Source organism: Schistocerca piceifrons, chromosome X (assembly GCF_021461385.2).
Source record: "Schistocerca piceifrons isolate TAMUIC-IGC-003096 chromosome X, iqSchPice1.1, whole genome shotgun sequence".
Taxonomy (NCBI): Eukaryota; Metazoa; Arthropoda; class Insecta; order Orthoptera; family Acrididae; genus Schistocerca; species Schistocerca piceifrons.
In genome coordinates, this window is record NC_060149.1 from 536,414,974 (window position 1) to 536,434,808 (window position 19,835).

General features: G+C 38.0%; 1 protein-coding gene across 1 annotated transcript in view; it reads right to left on the reverse strand.

The window, feature by feature from the left end:
• The window catches only part of LOC124722506 (calcium-dependent secretion activator-like), a 798,081-nt gene that overhangs the window by 128,527 nt on the left and 649,719 nt on the right, over positions 1 to 19,835 (reverse strand). Inside the window, exons 22-24 of the mRNA XM_047247660.1 lie at positions 18,119 to 18,277; positions 6,304 to 6,420; positions 3,620 to 3,724 (exon numbers count right to left, since the gene is read on the reverse strand). Of these exons, the coding sequence (XP_047103616.1) occupies positions 3,620 to 3,724; positions 6,304 to 6,420; positions 18,119 to 18,277 (381 nt within the window). The remainder of the gene's footprint in view (positions 1 to 3,619; positions 3,725 to 6,303; positions 6,421 to 18,118; positions 18,278 to 19,835) is intronic.

A 19,835-nucleotide genomic window follows, 5' to 3' on the forward strand; every position in this document is an offset into this window, starting at 1 on the left:
CTCCCTTTCCTGTTCCAGTCGCGTATGGTTCGCGGGAAGAACGACTGTCTGAAAGCCTCTGTGCGCGCTCTAATCTCTCTAATTTTACATTCGTGATCTCCTCGGGAGGTATAAGTAGGGGGAAGCAATATATTCGATACCTCATCCAGAAACGTACCCTCTCAAAACCTGGCGAGCAAGCTACACCGCGATGCAGAGCGCCTCTCTTGCAGAGTCTGCCACTTGAGTTTATTAATCATCTCCGTAACGCTATCACGGTTACCAAATAACCCTGTGACGAAACGCGCCGCTCTTCTTTGGATCTTCTGTATCTCCTCCGTCAAACCGATCTGGCACAGATCCCACACTGATGAGCAATACTCAAGTATAGGTCGAACGAGTGTTTTGTAAGCCACCTCCTTTGTTGATGGACTACATTTTCTAAGCACTCTCCCAATGAATCTCAACCTGGTACCTGCCTTACCAACAATTAATTTTATATGATCATTCCACTTCAAATCGTTCCGCACGCATACTCCCAGATATTTTACAGAAGTAACTGCTACCAGTGTTTGTTCCGCTATCATATAATCATACAATAAAGGATCCTTCTTTCTATGTATTCGCAATACATTACATTTGTCTATGTTAAGGGTCAGTTGCCACTCCCTGCACCAAGTGCCTATCCGCTGCAGATCTTCCTGCATTTCGCTACAATTTTCTAATGCTGCAACTTCTCTGTATACTACAGCATCATCCGCGAAAAGCCGCATGGAACTTCCGACACTATCTACTAGATCATTTATATATATTGTGAAAAGCAATGGTCCCATAACACTCCCCTGTGGCACGCCAGAGGTTACTTTAACGTCTGTAGACGTCTCTCCATTGATAACAACATGCTGTGTTCTGTTTGCTAAAAACTCTTCAATCCAGCCACACAGCTGGTCTGATATTCCGTAGGCTCTTACTTTGTTTATCAGGCGACAGTGCAGAACTGTATCGAACGCCTTCCGGAAGTCAAGAAAAATAGCATCTACCTGGGAGCCTGTATCTAATATTTTCTGGGTCTCATGAACAAATAAAGCGAGTTGGGTCTCACACGATCGCTGTTTCCGGAATCCATGTTGATTCCTACATAGTAGATTCTGGGTTTCCAGAAATAACATGATACGCGAGCAAAAAACATGTTCTAAAATTCTACAACAGATCGACGTCAGAGATATAGGTCTGTAGTTTTGCGCATCTGCTCGACGACCCTTCTTGAAGACTGGGACTATCTGTGCTCTTTTCCAATCATTTGGAACCCTCCGTTCCTCTAGAGACTTGCAGTACACGGCTGTTAGAAGGGGGGCAAGTTCTTTCGCGTACTCTGTGTAGAATCGAATTGGTATCCCGTCAGGTCCAGTGGACTTTCCTCTATTGAGTGATTCCAGCTGCTTTTCTATTCCTTGGACACTTATTTCGATGTCAGCCATTTTTTCGTTTGTGCGAGGATTTAGAGAAGGAACTGCAGTGCGGTCTTCCTCTGTGAAACAGCTTTGGAAAAAGGTGTTTAGTATTTCAGCTTTACGCGTGTCATCCTCTGTTTCAATGCCATCATCATCCCGTAGTGTCTGGATATGCTGTTTCGAGCCACTTACTGATTTAACGTAAGACCAGAACTTCCTAGGATTTTCTGTCAAGTCGGTACATAGAATTTTACTTTCAAATTCAATGAACGCTTCACGCATAGCCCTCCTTACGCTAACTTTGACATCGTTTAGCTTCTGTTTGTCTGAGAGGTTTTGGCTGCGTTTAAACTTAGAGTGAAGCTCTCTTTGCTTTCGCAGTAGTTTCCTAACTTTGCTGTTGTACCACGGTGGGTTTTTCCCGTCCCTCACTGTTTTACTCGGCACGTACCTGTCTAAAACGCATTTTACAATTGCCTTGAACTTTTTCCATAAACACTCAACATTGTCTGTGTCTGAACAGAAATTTTCGTTTTGATCTGTTAGGTAGTCTGAAATCTGCCTTCTATTACTCTTGCTAAACAGATAAACCTTCCTCCCTTTTTTTATATTCCTACTAACTTCCATATTCAGGGATGCTGCAACGGCCTTATGATCACTGATTCCCTGTTCTGTACATACAGAGTCGAAAAGTTCGGGTCTGTTTGTTATCAGCAGGTCCAAGATGTTATCTCCACAAGTTGGTTCTCTGTTTAATTGCTCGAGGTAATTTTCGGATAGTGCACTCAGTATAATGTCACTCGATGCTCTGTCCCTACCACCCGTCCTAAATATCTGAGTGTCCCAGTCTATATCTGGTAAATTGAAATCTCCACCTAAGACTATAACATACTGAGAAAATTTATGTGAAATGTATTCCAAATTTTCTCTCAGTTGTTCTGCCACTAATGCTGCTGAGTCGAGAGGTCGGTAAAAGGAGCCAATTATTAACCTAGTTCGGTTGTTTAGTGTAACCTCCACCCATAATAATTCACAGGAACTATCCACTTCTACTTCACTACAGGATAAACTACTACTAACAGCGATGAACACTCCACCACCGGTTGCATGCAATCTATCCTTTCTAAACACGGTCTGTACCTTTGTAAAAATTTCGGCAGATTTTATCTCTGGCTTAAGCCAGCTTTCTGTACCTATAACGATTTCAGCTTCGGTGCTTTCTATCAGCGCTTGAAGTTCCGGTACTTTACCAACGCAGCTTCGACAGTTGACAATTACAATACCGATTGCTGCTTGGTCCCCGCATGTCCTGACTTTGTCCCGCACCCGTTGAGGCTGTTGCCCTTTCTGTACTTGCCCAAGGCCATCTAACCTAAAAAACCGCCCAGCCCACGCCACACAACCACTGCTACCCGTGTAGCCGCTTGTTGAGTGTAGTGGACTCCTGACCTATCCAGCGGAACCCGAAACCCCACCACCCTATGGCGCAAGTCGAGGAATCTGCAGCCCACACGGTCGCAGAACCGTCTCAGCCTCTGATTCAGACCCTCCACTCGGCTCTGTACCAAAGGTCCGCAGTCAGTCCTGTCGACGATGCTGCAGATGGTGAGCTCTGCTTTCATCCCGCTAGCAAGACTGGCAGTCTTCACCAAATCAGATAGCTGCTGGAAGCCAGAGAGGATTTCCTCCGATCCATAGCGACACACATCATTGGTGCCGACATGAGCGACCACCTGCAGATGGGTGCACCTTGTACCCTTCATGGCATCCGGAAGGACCCTTTCCACATCTGGAATGACTCCCCCCGGTATGCACATGGAGTGCACATTGGTTTTCTTCCCCTCTCTTGCTGCCATTTCCCTAAGGGGCCCCATTACGCGCCTGACGTTGGAGCTCCCAACCACCAGTAAGCCGTCCCTGCTGATGACTCTCCATCCAAGATAACATGCCAAATCCTGCCTACCAAAAAGTCCTCAGTGCAGTCACAAATTTCACCTGATACCCATAGGATTGTACTTTTGACAATAACACACACATATACTGTTAAATTAAAAGGAATCCTGTAAAAGTTAGTTTCAGAAGTAACATTGATTAATCCTTTAGAGGTCCAGACAACTTTGTGAGGCAGTCACACACATCCACACACTGAAAAGAACATTTTAAAGTGTTTCAATACTCTAATAACATACCTTAATTATGTGAGCAAGGCATGTGCACTGATAAAGATGCAAAGAGTGATCTAGTCTCTCTGAAAGCCAGTTACACAACAGCTGAATTTGTGCTGTGTACCATTGCTGTAAAATGAAAAGAAGAAAATAGTTACATTTACACAAGCATAAAAACAGTAAGTCCAGGAACTCTAAAATATACAATAACATCTACTTTTCTGATACAGCCTTTTGAAAATTTAATGTTTTGGTATCAGACACTCCCAAAATGAAATATATTATATTATTTACTAAGTTATTAAATAACTGTACAGCTTTATGCATTACATCTTAACTATTCATATCTGTGTTGCTCTTAACAGTGTGCACATGCATGCCCCCCCCCCCCCCCACACACACACACAGAATGTTAGGGGTATAAATGCAGATATTGTGATCATTGGTATCTTAACATGTACCCGCTCCAGTGTGCTTGTTGTTTCCCTCTGCTTCTGACAGTCTTCTCGCAAACAGATCACATAATTTACTACCTGATGTTTTCTGCATGGTCATAACTGCACCGCTAAGTGGACTATGACTGCCCATAAAGACTAACCACTTTGTATCCACATGCCCACACTTCAACACCTGGCTTGCTGCCCAGGGGAAAATAAACGTTAATGCCGTATGTACTTGTAAGTACTAACCAACCTAAGAACACACTACTCCTAATTGCTATAATTCTTAGTCTGCAAATTATGTAAATTCTACTGTGATGTTGTTCAGTACACTGTCCACAGGCACCAATAAAAATATCTGAACTTATACCCTACTACCCTCTGTGTGTGTGTGTGTGTGTGTGTGTGTGTGTGTGTGTGTGTGTGCGTGCGTGTATGGTCTTGTGTCTATGGTCTAATAATATGATAAGGTCCAATCATGAATCATAAAATAGGAATCTAAGTAAGCTACTATGAGCAGCACTATGAATTCGTTATTAAAGCAAAGATCAACATGAAGCCAACACCCATCACAATGGTACACATTTACATGGCAACTAGCTTCACAGATGGCAAAGAAATTGAAGAAATGTGTGATTACTTAAGGGAGATGAAAATTTAATTGTGATGAGGGACTGCAATTTGATTGTAGGAAAAGGAAGTGGAGGAAAAGAAGTATGTGAATATGCATTGGGAGAAGTGAGTAGAAAGGAACTCACTTGGCAGATTTTTGCATGGAGCATAATTTAATCACTGCTAATACTTTGTATAAGCATCATGAAAGAAGGTTGTATATGTGGAAGAGACAGAGATTTTGGAACCAGATTTAGGATTGTAACACATTTCCAGGAGCAGATGTGGACTCTGACTACAATTTATTGGTTATGACGTGTAGATTAAAACTGTGAGAAGGTGGGAAAGTAAAGAGAAGCAATCTGGATAAGTTAAAACAACCAGAGGTTGTCAAGTTTCAGAGGGAGCTTTAGGCAACAGTTGACTACTACAGGGGAAAGGAACACAGTAGAAGGTGAATGTGTAGCTTTGAGAGATAAAATAGTGAAGGTAGCAGAGTATAAAATATGTAGAAAGACAAGGTCCATTAGAAATCCTTGAATATTACAGGCAATGGCAGTCATATGACAATTCATGGAAGTGGAGGGGGGGGGGGGGCACACAAGACCTGGGGGTATGGAGTATTTTTAATATTTTTGGAGATGACAGTTGACTTGTAAGTAGCCATAAAAAAGTTCCACTTCTGACCCTATTAAAACCTGTGTAATACTGACTTTAAAACATTTTCTTGAAAGAAAAACACCTGACTACACTACACTTTTTCTTTTCCTGAGAGCTGGTGGGGCTGGGGGCATAGTTCCTCTTTGCACCTAGGCATAGGTATCCTTGATTACAGGAAATAATTGATGGAAGGCAAAAATATAAAAATGTAGCAAATGGAATAAAAACATCTAAAAAATGAGACTAACAGGGAGTGCAAATTGGTTAAGCAGGAATGGCTAGAGGACAAGTTGATGATTACACAACACGTATCACTAGAGGAAAGACAGAGACCATGTATAGGAAAATTAAAGAGATCTTTGGAGAAAACACGTGCAGGTGCATGAACATGAAGAGTTCAGATGGAAACCAGTACTAAGTGAAGTAGGAAAAGCTGAAAGGTGGAAGCCCTATATGGAGGGCCTATACAAGGGAAATGAAGCTGAAAGCATTATTATAGAAAGGGAGGAGAACATAGAAGAAGATGAGATGGGAGAAGAATATGACAGAACACTGACCTAGGTCAAGAAAATGCTACAGGAGTAGATTACGTTCTTTCAGAATTATTGAGATTCTAGGAGCCAGCCATGACAAAATTATTGCACCTGGTGTGTAAGACATGAAACAGGTCTCTACTGCACACATTAACAACTGGAAATGCCAACACAGCAATAAGAAGCTAACGTTGATACTGTGATATAAGAAAATGTCTTGAATGCTGTTTACATTTCTTTTATAAGCTGTTGTTGCTAGCAAAAGAAATACTCTTAATTTATCATACCTAAATATCACTGAAACCAGAGCATTTATTCTTTAAACTGACCGTAGTTTTGTAAAGAGTTAACTTGCTGTTCTAAATGAAAACTCTGTTATGACACATTGTATTAGTCATATTATAGCGTAACAGTGACATGATCACATAAGATTTTAGAAGGAATGATCAGATAACATTCATACCTCAAAAAAATTAAGAATCCATAACTCATCATTTACTTTGCCACGTATCTGATCCATGCAGTTCCTTGTGAAATTTACGTAAGCTTGGCCCATGTCTTTACCAGAACCAGACACATTCTGAAAAAAATTACAATAAAATGTTCAATGTCTTTGTAATATACTCAGATTTATTATAATGCTACTATTGTCTTAGGGAAAATAGCTCATCCAGCACAGGCAATGGAACAAACACTGGCTTCATTATCACAGGGTGGAGTAACTTCTTAATTTACTTAAGTGTATATACTTACCCTTCAAATAAATGTAATAGTGTGTGTCTAAAATTTCACAAATGAGGATTTAGAGTTACCTACAATGCACATAGTTCCCAAGAATCACACAATTTACAAATTGAATGGTGTTTTCCATGATCAGTGGGGGAAGAAAAATTAAGTAACACACAAAGGTAAAATGTCTCACCATAAGACAAAAATTAATCCTTTTTTTTTTCTTCATTCATCACATTCAATAAATCTCATTATGTAGGAGGCCTTCAGCCTTAACACACAGAAATGCCTACTGCAGACAGATTCTGTAAGATACACAAACAGCCCCAGATTTTAATTACTTAAAAATAATGAAATCTGATTTTTATATACCATGGAATACAAAATTAACTTTTGAACAAATTGTGAGTATTGCACTTACTTTCTGCAGCGTTTGGAATTAACAAGCACTTATTTTTTAAATGTCTGCATGAATCTGAAAAAAAACATTAAGTAAAGAGGAAACACAAACACCTATCCAAAAAATAAACCCACATTTTATGACAGCAGACCACTTGCTTAAAGTATTCCACATTAGTTAACATATATTGTCAATATTCAGTTTCTGCAGATTCATTTTTAGGTTTTCCATTTTCAAAGATCTACAGTAGTCGCTGAGGATAGTTGAGTACCTGGAAACGTTCCTCTGCCCAATGCAGGATGTCACAGGAGCATATATGGAGGCAGCAAGGTCACTGCAGGTCAGCTTTGGTTCATTGTCTTCAAATGTTATGGCATCCCCAGAAAGACTATCACTAATTTTGCACAATGTAGAATATGAAGGATTCTGCAGGAGAGCACTGCAATTTGTTGTTCACTTCATCAGCCAGATGGCCATGAGCTCAACCTAACTTACTCTGCACATGTTGAGTACCAGTAGCTTCCGTCCAGTGATAGCTTTTCATGCTACTGAAAAGTCAGCTTTGTGTAGTGGCAGGTAAGATATCTGTAAAGACCTCTTTCACAGTTTTGATGGTACTTGAGTAATTGCTGCCAAGCTTACAAAAGATTTTCTTTGTTTCAATGTAGTTGGTGCAGTAATATTCAGCAGCAATAAGTCAAGAACTCCACCGTGTAAGAGGAGGCTGAGAGGGAAGGACAGTGAAGGTGCTTGATACTATAAATTCTGTGCCCATAGTGGACCACTCACACTGATTTTCTTGCCACAGGAAATTAATTTGTCCACATCAGGGTAATATAATTGCACCTCTTCTGCAACACTGTGTAATGCATGTGCAAGGCAAGTGACATACACCACACTGGGATAAAGAATCTGAAGACCCTTGGCTGCATGTAGGAAACACCATCTGTTATAATAGCAAAGCATTGTCTCTGTTCACACCATCTAGCCACAGTAGCTTTGTGGAGCTGTGAAACAAAATGGCAATTGTCAAGTTGTTTAGTCTCTTGAGAGCTTCACTTGTTGGGAGGTACATTTCTCCAGACCTGTCAAGTTTCAGAACACCAGCAGCAACATATGCAACATTGCACCCACCCACATCAGTGGTTTCGTCTATGGATACCCAGACTTTCAGTCAGCTACATTAATTTGTATTTTTCTATGTACCTTCTCATAGTGCACAGACAAATAGTTATTTCTCAATGTAAATTCATCTGAAACTGGATTTCTTGTGTACTGCTCCAAGAACTATCTGAAGCATGAATTCTTCAGCTTCTTCAGTGGTATGTTGCAAGAGAACATTATCTCACTGAAGTCTTTAAGGATGATTTCATGGTTGATGATTAACTTGTCTGCTCAAGTAACAGTATTTGTCTTTTGTCATTTTCAGCACTTCTCTTCATACAGCTGCTGCGTTTGTTGTTATTACAGTGTTGTTGTACATTAAAGTTTTTTCTGCGCTAACTTTAACTTCAAATAGTTTACAAAATAATATTTCCCCATTAGTGCTGAGGAATTTCTTTCCAAAATCACAAACAAAACATCACAACTGTTGGGACACTTTACTTTCAACATGCTGAACCAGACTGAATGTGAATTCAAAATAAATAGCAATGTTTATCGCATTGGCAATTACCTTTCTTGGCTTTGAGATCATTCTGTTGACCCTGTGCAACAATGTCTTATATTAGTGAAACGACTAGTGTGTTACGCTGCCTGTTCACTGGCGTCCTGGTTAATAAAACTATTTAGTAATTCTTGCCATAATTTATAACATTATCACCTGAAACTAGTCATGTGAGCAACATATTCACATTTTTATTTTTATGTCCTTAAAGATAATAGAAATATATGCATTTTTGGCAAACATTGGACAAAATATGACCTATTATGACAAAAGTTTTCCTAAATATGGCCTATTACTGAAAAAGGTATAAATGTGGATTTATATGCACAACAAAAATACATTTTTCTTCATTAAAATACCTGGATTCATACATAAATTCTTACAAATTCCCCCTAAACACTTTTAGCTCCCTATATATATGAAATGATAAATGCTTGTATAACATGAACTTTAGTGTTAACCAGAATTCACATCCCTAGGTGCACATGTTCTGAAAACTTGTAGAAAGAGTGTCTAATATTATACTCTTATGCCAAACCTATTTACTGCATCTATGATTTTTTCATCAAACTTTTAGTGCACTCAGTTTACATGTTGATGAATGAGAATATGAAACCTACCACAATTTTAAATTGGGATCCTAGTTAATAAAAGCATTTTAGTGGGAAACATGGAGAATTTCCATTTTTGTAGTGGCATGTTTTCATTATCGAATACAGAAGGGAAGGATGTGGAAATAAAGTTCCAATATGACAAGTTTACTATCATGAAGCTCTTTTCCTTTTGTGTCAGCCTATAAGGGACATATGAAATTCGTTCATTCTTTCAATCACTGGTTGCTGCTTGTCCCATTCTCTCTTGTTGGCTTCTTCCACACTCCTAATAACTGCAGCTGGATTTTGTGGTATGTATGACAATCCATCTGCTACTATGTTTTGCAACAGCTTTTTCTACATAGTCTCAAAACTATATTCTTCCAGTTTCATTCTGAATTTCATTAATATTTTTTATGGATCAATTACATGTACCAACCATTTCTAGGATTTATGATCAGTACATACGATATAGTCTCGTCCTTAAACATAAGGCCAGTAGGGCTTCATTGCCAACACTGTGGCTAAGAGCTCTTGCTCATTCATACTGTATGCTTTATAGGTGTGGTTCATTGTTCTGGATGTGGAAGCTACTGGTAAATCCCATCTTAATTCTCTGTGACTCAGTACATTTACATCTACATCTATTCTCTGCAAACAACTGTGAAGTGTGTGGCAAAGTGTATCTCCCACAGTATCAGTTATAAGGGTCTTTCCCTATTTAATTGATGTATGGAGCATGGGAAGAATGGTTGTTTAAGTGCCTTCATCTGTGCTGCAATTAATCTAATATTGTCCTCACGATCTGTATGGGAATGATATGTAGGATGTTGTAGTATATTGCTAGGGTCATCACTTAAAGCTGGCTCCTGATGTTTTGTGAGTAGGCTTTCTCAGGAGACTTTATGTCTCTCTCCTAGACTCCGCCAGTTCAGTTTCTTCAGCACATCCATGTCACTCTTGCACAAATCAAACAAATCTGCCAGTTCAGTTTCTTTGGCACATTCATCTCACTCTCCCACATCTGAAACAAACCTGTGATTGTTTATGCTGCCCTTGTCTGTGTGCATTCAATATACCCTGTTACTCCTATTTGGTATGGGTCCCACAAACTTGAATATTATTCTAGGTTGGGTTGCAAGAGCGATTTTTCAGCAATCTCTTTTACAGACCAATTGCACTTCCCTAGTAGTCTACCAATAAACTGAAGTCTACCACCTGCTTTACCCATGAGTGAGACTATTTGATTGTTCCATATCAAATCTTTGCAAAGTGTTACACCCAGGTATTTGTTTGTGTTTACTGATCCCAACTGTGCCTCACTGATATTAAAAATTTGGGTAGGTAACTGGCTACAGCTGTGAGATATTTATAGAAAAGCATATTTATTTGCCATCATTTGTATAAATTACATGAACTGGAAGAAAACTCATAACATCTGTTGCTTTAAAAATGCATATTTCTCATAGAAAACACTTTCATACACAAATGTAACAATGACAAAATGTGGAATGCAACATAATCAGATTCTGAGCACACCTTGAAAAGCTTGGATAAGTGGCATATGCAACATAACCAGATTTTGACAATATTTTGGAAAGCTTAGATGAGTTTAACATACACACCTGAGTTTATGTGCAACTTATGAGATATTGCCAGAATCTGGTTATATTGTATATGCAACTTAATTGCCACACAGAAATGATTATGGCTGCAAATCTGAAACCAGTAATCAATTTTAATAAAATATTGTGTGACCAACACACTGACTTTAATAATCTAATTCTTAGCAAATCAACTAAGGTTGACAGTGGAGTTGCAGAATCATGTTGAAGCAATGTTTCAGTGTGCTTTCTAGTCATGAATTTCATAGAAAATGTTGGGTGTCTGTTGGATGTGATATTGTACTGCATTCTCTGCTGAAAGACTTTCAGCCAGGTTAATCATCTGCCATCAGAAAAGAGTTCCTGGCTTTTGCTCATGGTTGGAGTCTGTGTAAGAGAATGCATTTCACTGATTAAATGTTATCAGGCTATTAGGTGGTTCAAAATCCACATTAAACTGTAGGCCCCACTACAACTGGTTGGGTAAGTCAGTTCAAAGGTTGAAGGAAAGGGATGGTGTACCACCAATAATAGGATCATGCCTAGTAAAGTGCTGTGGTGTTCAAATCTACCTTAGCATTTTTGACAACTTTGTAATGAAGAACATAGATGATTTACTTGGATTTTACTGTTAGAAGTACAGGTTTCTTGATGATTCCCACAAGATTATTTTGTACAATAGCAGGTTGTAAAAGTTTCAGTTCAGAGGGATGGGTGTTTGTTCGGGGGGAAAAGCCATTGAGTAGTAATTAAAACCCTGTTAAGTTACAGATTAGACTGTGATGGTATGGTATGGTTTGGTGAGTTTTTTAATTTCCATACAGAATATTCTTCTCTATCTAGAGATCAAAATGACCCAATGAAAACTCTGGGTTGGAACATCAATAATATTAAGAAAAGAATAGATTGGCATTCACCGTAAAAATGACATATTGAGCTGCTGATAGACACAACGAAAACAATGCTATAAATTACAGCTTTCAGCCAAAGGCTTCTGCAGCAAAGACATAACATACACATTCACACAAGCAAGCACATCTCATGCACACATGGCTGCAATCATCAGCAGTTAAAACTGGATTGGTGCTGCAGGTGGTAACAGTTGTGTGTGCAAAAGGTGTGCTTGCTTATGTGTTTTCTTTGCTGAAGAAGGCTTTGGACAAAAACTATATTGTGTAACAGTCTTTTTGCTGTGTCTGTCTGCAGCTCAATAAGTCATCTTTATCATGAACAGCCATGTATCCTTTTCCCAATAGAGACCAAAATGGTCTTTATACTCTGCTGAAACAGTCTGTAGTATCTACATCTATGTCTACATCTATGCTCTGGTGGACAGTACCTCTGGTACCACTAACAATTCCTTCCTTTTCCATTCCATTCATGAATGATGTAAGGGAAGAATTTCTATAGATAAACTTACATATGAAATCTAATTTCTCTGATTTTTTTGTTGTTGTGCTCATTTTACAAGACATATCTTGTACGAAGTAATATGCTGAATGTACACTCTTGAAGCTTTGGCAGACACCTTCTCCACAACACACAATGACTCTCTTGTAGTGACATCCACTGGAATTTGTCGAGCATCTCCATAAAGTTCATCCACTGACTAAATGATCCATTGACACTCTTCACTGGATCTCCTCTACTGCTTCTGTCACTCCTACTTCATAAAAGACTTGTAAGCCAATTTTTTTCATGGATGAAATACAGTTTCTTAATCAACTTTTATTCCATAATGAAATGTTGTGCACAGTGACTGTAGACTATTATGAGCAAGGACAGGAACACAGCACTCAGTCAAGATTCCATTGGATTTTTATTATTCTTGCATATGTGGATTCCAGCTGAAATAGACGTTTTGAGTGAAAATATAAGGAAATTAGAGAATCAGAATCAACTTATATAAAACAATGAGTAAAACACCACATTTCACAATGGAAATGATCCATTATTGTTAACATAGAATTTGAGGGCGTTATAGTTCTACAGACTCACAGTAGTACACGTCACCTTCTGACTTTACTGGTTTATAGGTCGAAGGAAACTGAGGTTGTTGTTTACAAGTAGAGCTGCTTCAGTTTGTATCATGTAGTGTCAGTAATGCTCTCACATTATGAACTAACTGACACTGTTTCTTTGCACTGTAATAGTTTAGAAACCCTTTTATTAATAAAATGAAATCAGAAAGTATAGTCACCTATCACCTTTAAAATACTTCAGTGCTGAAGCGATTCCCCAAATCCTCTGTAAAAGATCATTAATATGCTCATACATATGTCCTATACAGAACTTTTAAATCACAATAAAAATAAATTATTTTTGAAGATCATGATGATAACGAATAGTTATGTACCATTTTGAAAATCTTCAAGAAGATAAAAACTAGCATAGTTGCTTCTATCATACTGGTTAAGTGATCCACTAACTAGTTAACATAAAGAATACATAAAATTTGATACAAATCATTTTTATAAAGCTCTGTTGACATCACAGGAAGGTATTGAAGATCAACATGACAAGGTTAATTTAACCAGGTACAATTAATAAAAACATACTAACATCCTCTATTAATGTAAATTTCTTATGTAACATATGGAATAACTTCAATTCCTGTTTTCAAAAAACAATACATCAAATTGCTCTATATCTATCACCTAAGGATATTTGTTGAATAGTTGTTTAATTTGCTTGATAGCTTGATAGCACTGGATATTATCAACAAAATTGAAGACAGATTGATCCACTAATAATAAAAACTTACGTTCTCAAATACTATCATGCCTAGAATTGTCATGTTAAAGATAGGCCAAAATTTTACATTTCAACAATGCTTCACTCTGTTCAGAAAAAAAACACTGCACTACACTTACACCCCTCACATGTACACAGCACTCAATGAAGGATGATGTCCCAAAGGAGGAGAAGATTAGCGCTTAAAGTCCCATCAACAATGACGTCATTAGAGACAGATGATGTCCCAGAAATAAACTAATATGGTTCCAGTTCCACAGTTCTGACCTAAGTTGTTGGGAGTTTCTATTGGTTGTGAGGCATATGCCAGAACTTATAAGCCCCTTCTACTTATTCACAATTGATATCCCCCATTTGCCCCATTATCAGCTTGTGGCGATGATTAGCTGACAAAAACTGCAGCTCTTAATTAGCTGGATCTTGAACAGCTTGCTCCATTCCTAGGAATAGAGAATGAAATAAATAAAATAATAATATTACATCCTTTGCCAGCACTATCTCAGTACTTTCACTAATTTGCTGCATAATATTTGGCTGATCACTTCACCACTAGTATGCGAACAAATACATTGTGAGTCAGCATTTCCCAATGTATTTTGAAGGTGATATGCAACTGCACTTGTTGACTGCGTTTTATTAACTCTCGTTTGGATGTGCCATTTTTCATTACATGACCAGGTGTTTGGTGTACTTTTGACCATGTAAATACTAACCCTTTATGTTCAAGAGTAAACATGCATCAGTAAAATCACATGTTAATCTCAGTTTAATGAAACAATGATAAGTAACTTGCATTTTATGAGTTAAAGCACTGTTTAATTGAACAACAGACAAATAAACTTTCACTATATCACTCTGTTGCCATGGACTGGTATTACCCCAGAATGTTAATCAACTCAAAGCATTAAACACCAAAATTGCATCAGAACCAAGCCAGCCACTCGTTCAGTAACTAATTATCTTGTAGGGAACTTCCTCATTGTGGGATTGAGCTACTAGCTCATAATGTACCTTATTTTCCAGGATGGGATATAAGTATTTTCTCACCCAGCTCACTGTTACAGCTCCTCCCTCAGATGTAGGGCAACACAATTTATCATTATGCTTACAATTGTGAAACAACAATGGAATGGTGTAAAACAATTTAATTTGTGGTTGGTGCACTTTATACTCAGGCACACCCACTTGAAGGTTAAACAAAAAGAAGGATTTTAAACTACTACACTGGAAAGCAAGAAGGTTAGTTAGTTTACAATATAGTAGGCATTACTCACACTACATGATGTAAAGTGAGGCTGCTGTAATTGCAAACAACAACCTCAGTTTCCTTCTGCCTATACACCAGGAAAGTCATATGGTGAAACATAATACTGTGAGTCTGTTGGATTTTAATTCACTCACATGGTTATAATGGATCATTTATTTTGGAGAACATGATGTTTTACTTATTGTTTTACACAAATCATTTCTGATTCTGTACAGTGATCCAGGTATGATCTCAAACCCCAAATGACAGTCACTGACAATTTCAGCATGTGTCAAAATCTATAGCTGTTGCAATTAGTTCCCTAAATGGCTACCATGACTGCTTTTTAAATATGTTGAATGAAGCTTCCAAGCAGACACATGGAATGGACAATATTATCCTTCATGTTGCTTGATGCATTTCCCTGATGTGTACCATTATGCACAATACCTTTTAAAGTAAATGTAATTAATCAAGGAAAACATAGTTTAATTAAGTTGAAGCAATAGAACATATAATTAAAATAAAAAAAATCCAAACACTGAAAACAGTACACACAAATCGTTCCCAGGAGGTGGAGGTGTTTTATACACAGGAAATGCAACCCAGTAGCTGAGTTGGCTTTTCCCATAGGAGTGAGACATTAATGGTGGGTGTCTTGAAACATAGGATCACTTTTGGAGAATCTGAAAGGAATAGGATCACTAATTAGTGTTGGCCCTTTGAGTGGTGGGAAATGCCACTGGAGGGTGTGCATCACTGTTGGTGCCTTAGGTGGGTGTGAAACAATTAATTTGAGTCTTAGATTCTGTGTATCTGTGATTACTATGTCACGCAGTACTTAGCAGTGTACACCTCCTTTGGGGCAACTTTGTCTCGTAACTCTAGTCATATGCATTAATGGTCCAAATTTCCCAGGCAAAGTTTCCTAATTCCAACACTATTCATTTAGCCTGTGCCAAAATTCACCTGGTCAGATGGACTCCTCCCCCCCCCCCCCCCTCCCATCCCTGCCCCACCCAATACAGTGTTTACTTTTAGGTACTATCTAGATTACTAGCTGATTGTGACAAATTGATGACCATTACTATTTTAGTAGTTTGGGTTAAAAGTTTAAGCCTTGTTGAGTTGTATCAGTGTCAGGGGGCATCACAATATAGGAATATTCTTATTCTTCCAACTATCAAAATATTTTTATCCTATGCATGAAATGTCCAAGATAATACATGGAATTTCTAACAGAAATGACCACTGACTAATGACTTGCCAGAATGCCCTGTATGTGTGCTTCATATGATCAATGGAATGTTGTACAACAGTTGCGACAATTTGGTTAATGTATGATAAAACAAACAAACACCCACCCACCCACACACACACACACACACACACACACACACACACACATACACAAAATAGGCAAATGTTGTTGCGAAAATCTGGAAAAGGTCTTGATTGACTTACTTCAAATTTTTGCACAATACTCTAATAAACATTCAGATAGACATGGCCTGTATATTTTTCTTAGCAACACTTAAAACAGGTGAAGCAACAGAAAATATAATTCAAATAAAACATTTGCAATAGGGCACTACATACAAATTTTTGCCCAGGAGATGGAGGTGTTGCACACGCAGGAAATGCAACATGTTTGCAGAGATGGCTTTGCCCATAGGAGTGGGATGCTCATGCTGAGTATCTTGAAACAAGGGGCATCTGAAAGAAAAAGGGCTACTGATTGGTGTTGGTCCCCTGGGTGGTGGGAAATGCCTCCAGAGGGTGTTCATCATTCTTGGTGCTCTATTTAGATGAAACAGTCAGCTTAGAGGGACTTTGTATAAGTTGAGCTTCAGATTCTGACATTTTTTTTCTAGGAGACATTTGTACCAATAAGGTCAAGGGGTTACAATAAAGCTGTTGGAGCACAGAATAGTGGAAATTAAGCAGCCACTGATTATGCTATGGTGCATCATCTGGGAGCTTACAACAGGCACATACAGGGAGTGATCTAAGCAAACCTGTGGCTTCACTATCTCAGTGCTATAGAGCAGTCCCAGATATCACATGGAATTTCCAACTGAAATATACATTGACTAATGGCTTGCAAGGATGTCTTGCACGTGTGTGCTGCATATGATCAGTTGAATGTTATACAATATTTATTACAATTTGGTTAAATACACACACACATACACACACACACACACACACACACACACACACACACACACACACACACACACATGTACACAGTTGTACAAGTTTCAGTTAAAATTCACTGACAGAGGGGGGGGGGGGGGATGCTGCACTGTGAATATTCATGGTTTGGTTTCCTTTCTTGCAATCAATTTTATCTAAAATACCAGGGCATTTAAACCATTAGACAGATTGTTTCTCCTGCACATATTCTTTCTCCTTACACATAATTTTAAAGAAAATTTCTGTGCACAACAACATGCTTTTTCATTTTATTACTAACAGTGAGTTGTAACAGAAAACAGGAATGTTGCATTTATGGCTTGTTGTCTTATGATTAAAATACTATTACAGAATCTGAATTGTTCAAAACTTTGTGATCCTACCCATTTGCATATTAATCCCATGCAAAATATTGTCATTGAAGCTACTATTCTCATGGATCCAGCAGCTGGAGAGGTCTCTCTCATACCCTGTATGCTGATGATCTCAACTGATTTATTATCTAGGTTTCCTTTGCAACTCCAGGGCTCAAAGTCAGAGAGAGGGAGGATGAGAAATTGGATAGGAAGGGGGGGGGGGGAGTAGGCAATGAAAATGAACATAAAGAGGGGGAAGGAGGAGATGGGCAGAGAGAGGGAGAGGGGGCAGGAGGAGAATGGAGAATGACAAAGAAAGGGAGAAGGAGGTGACTGACAGAGAAATGGGGGAGGAGGAAGAGATGGACAAAGAGACGGGGCAGACAGAGATTAGAACATACATCCAGTTCCCATACATATTTAGCAATTCACTTTAGGTATGAAGAATAACATATTTAAGCACGGTAGAAGGCAGTCAGTGATCTACGGGCTCAAACAAAATGTTTAATGTTAGATGTAACATAAAGGTATAAATAGTAGTAGGAATAAGATACAGATTTGGAATGGATACTTTGGGTATAAAATCACTACCCTTTATGTACATGAGGGTAACCCAAAGATTTATGAAACTAAGAGTAACTAAAATATATGTACATATTTAATTTTCCTTTTGTATTTAGAACTATAAAACATACATGGCAGTATTTGTCTGTGCCACTAATATTACTTACAGTAAAACTTAGAATTGATCCAATTAAGCTGCCTTCATCATATCGTGAAAGTTTTGATAGGGTTGTCTCCAAAACAGATAGTAGTTTGTTAATCATTCCTTGTGTCATGTTTGCTGATGTTTTTTCTATAAGATCATCTATTTTTGTGTGATACTGGTGCTGAAATTCAATGAGAAGAAAATATTCACAAAATTTGTTATGTCATACATCTCAACATTTATTATTTACTTATTCATTCATCTGTAGGCTAATTCCTTCTTATGGATGTTGTCACTACACATACATATATATGCATCAATTATAATAGAGGTACATAAGGTAATAGAAAAACACACATTATACATAATAAATTCATAATACAATTATACATATTCACAATTTATCACTGCATTAGCCTGCTTCAGACAAAAGAAATAAATCATAAGACTCCTCTGATAATAAACCTTGGTTTTCTATTGCATGAAGTAAATTACAAACTACAATGTATTGTGCTGCTTACAAGCATACTCCATCCTCTTTGTCTACTTTGTAACTGGTCAACCTGCTTATTTATTTATACTAATTTTATTTTGCATGAGCTCTTTAAGGGAGTAGAAACTACTTTTTTGTAAACATTCTTTAAGATATGTTTTAAATTAGAGTTCCTTTGTGTTTTTGACCTCTTTTGGCAGTTTATTATATATTTTGACTCCTTGGTAAAACATAGTGGATAGTGGTTTGGGTCACTGCTCCATTCGTTCTATCCAGGTACAAGCAATCACTGTATCTAGTTTGACGATCATGTATGGAACTGTTTGCTGCATATTGCTGAATGTCTTTTTATAAAACTACAGTCTGGAATATTCATTTACTTGGAACTGTCAGAATACACCATATTTTGAATAGCGCAGTGCAGTGGACCCTTCTGTGGCTCTTGCTCATCATTTTGATGGCTTTTTCTTTTTTGCAGTTTTAACACATTTTCCACATTCTGAACATTTGAACCACTGAATATTATGCCATAACTGATGTTAGAACGTATGTGTGCATAGTATGTTGCATTTAGGCATGAGCTATTACACAATTTGGTTAGTATTCATGAGGTATAGTATGCTGTGGTAATTCTTCTTCCAAGTACTCTGATATGACATGCCATTTTAATTGGTGATCAACATACATACCCCAAAATTTTGTGCCAGCTACGCACTCTATGGTTTAATTGCGTATTTCAAATTTCATTAGAGTATTATATTGCTGTGACCAGCAAATAGCACAGTCTCTCTTTGTGTGAAATAGCACAGTCTCTCTTTGTGTGACCCACAGCAGGAAGCCATTAATGTAAATGAAAAACAGTACTGGACGTAACATGCTCCCTTGTGGGACTCCAATGCTAAAATATTTTGGGTCCGAAAGATGTTTCACCATGTGATGGGAGCCACTTCAAATTTGGGATATCTCTATCCACTGCACTCTGTCTGCTAGGTAAGACCTACCAGCCCCTTTTTTCCCAGTGCTTCAATAATACCTAAGAGTATTTCATGATCAGCTGCTTTGCATCAGATGCTTGACTGATGTCTAAGAAAATGCCTGTTACTTGTCCTCCTTTATGTAGGGTTTCTAAAACTACTTTTGTAGATTTTGTTATAGAAATTTTCCTGAAGCCAACATGAACATGGTATATACAGGATGAGAGAAAAAACACCATGGTATCAAACATTTATGGAATTGTTAATAATAC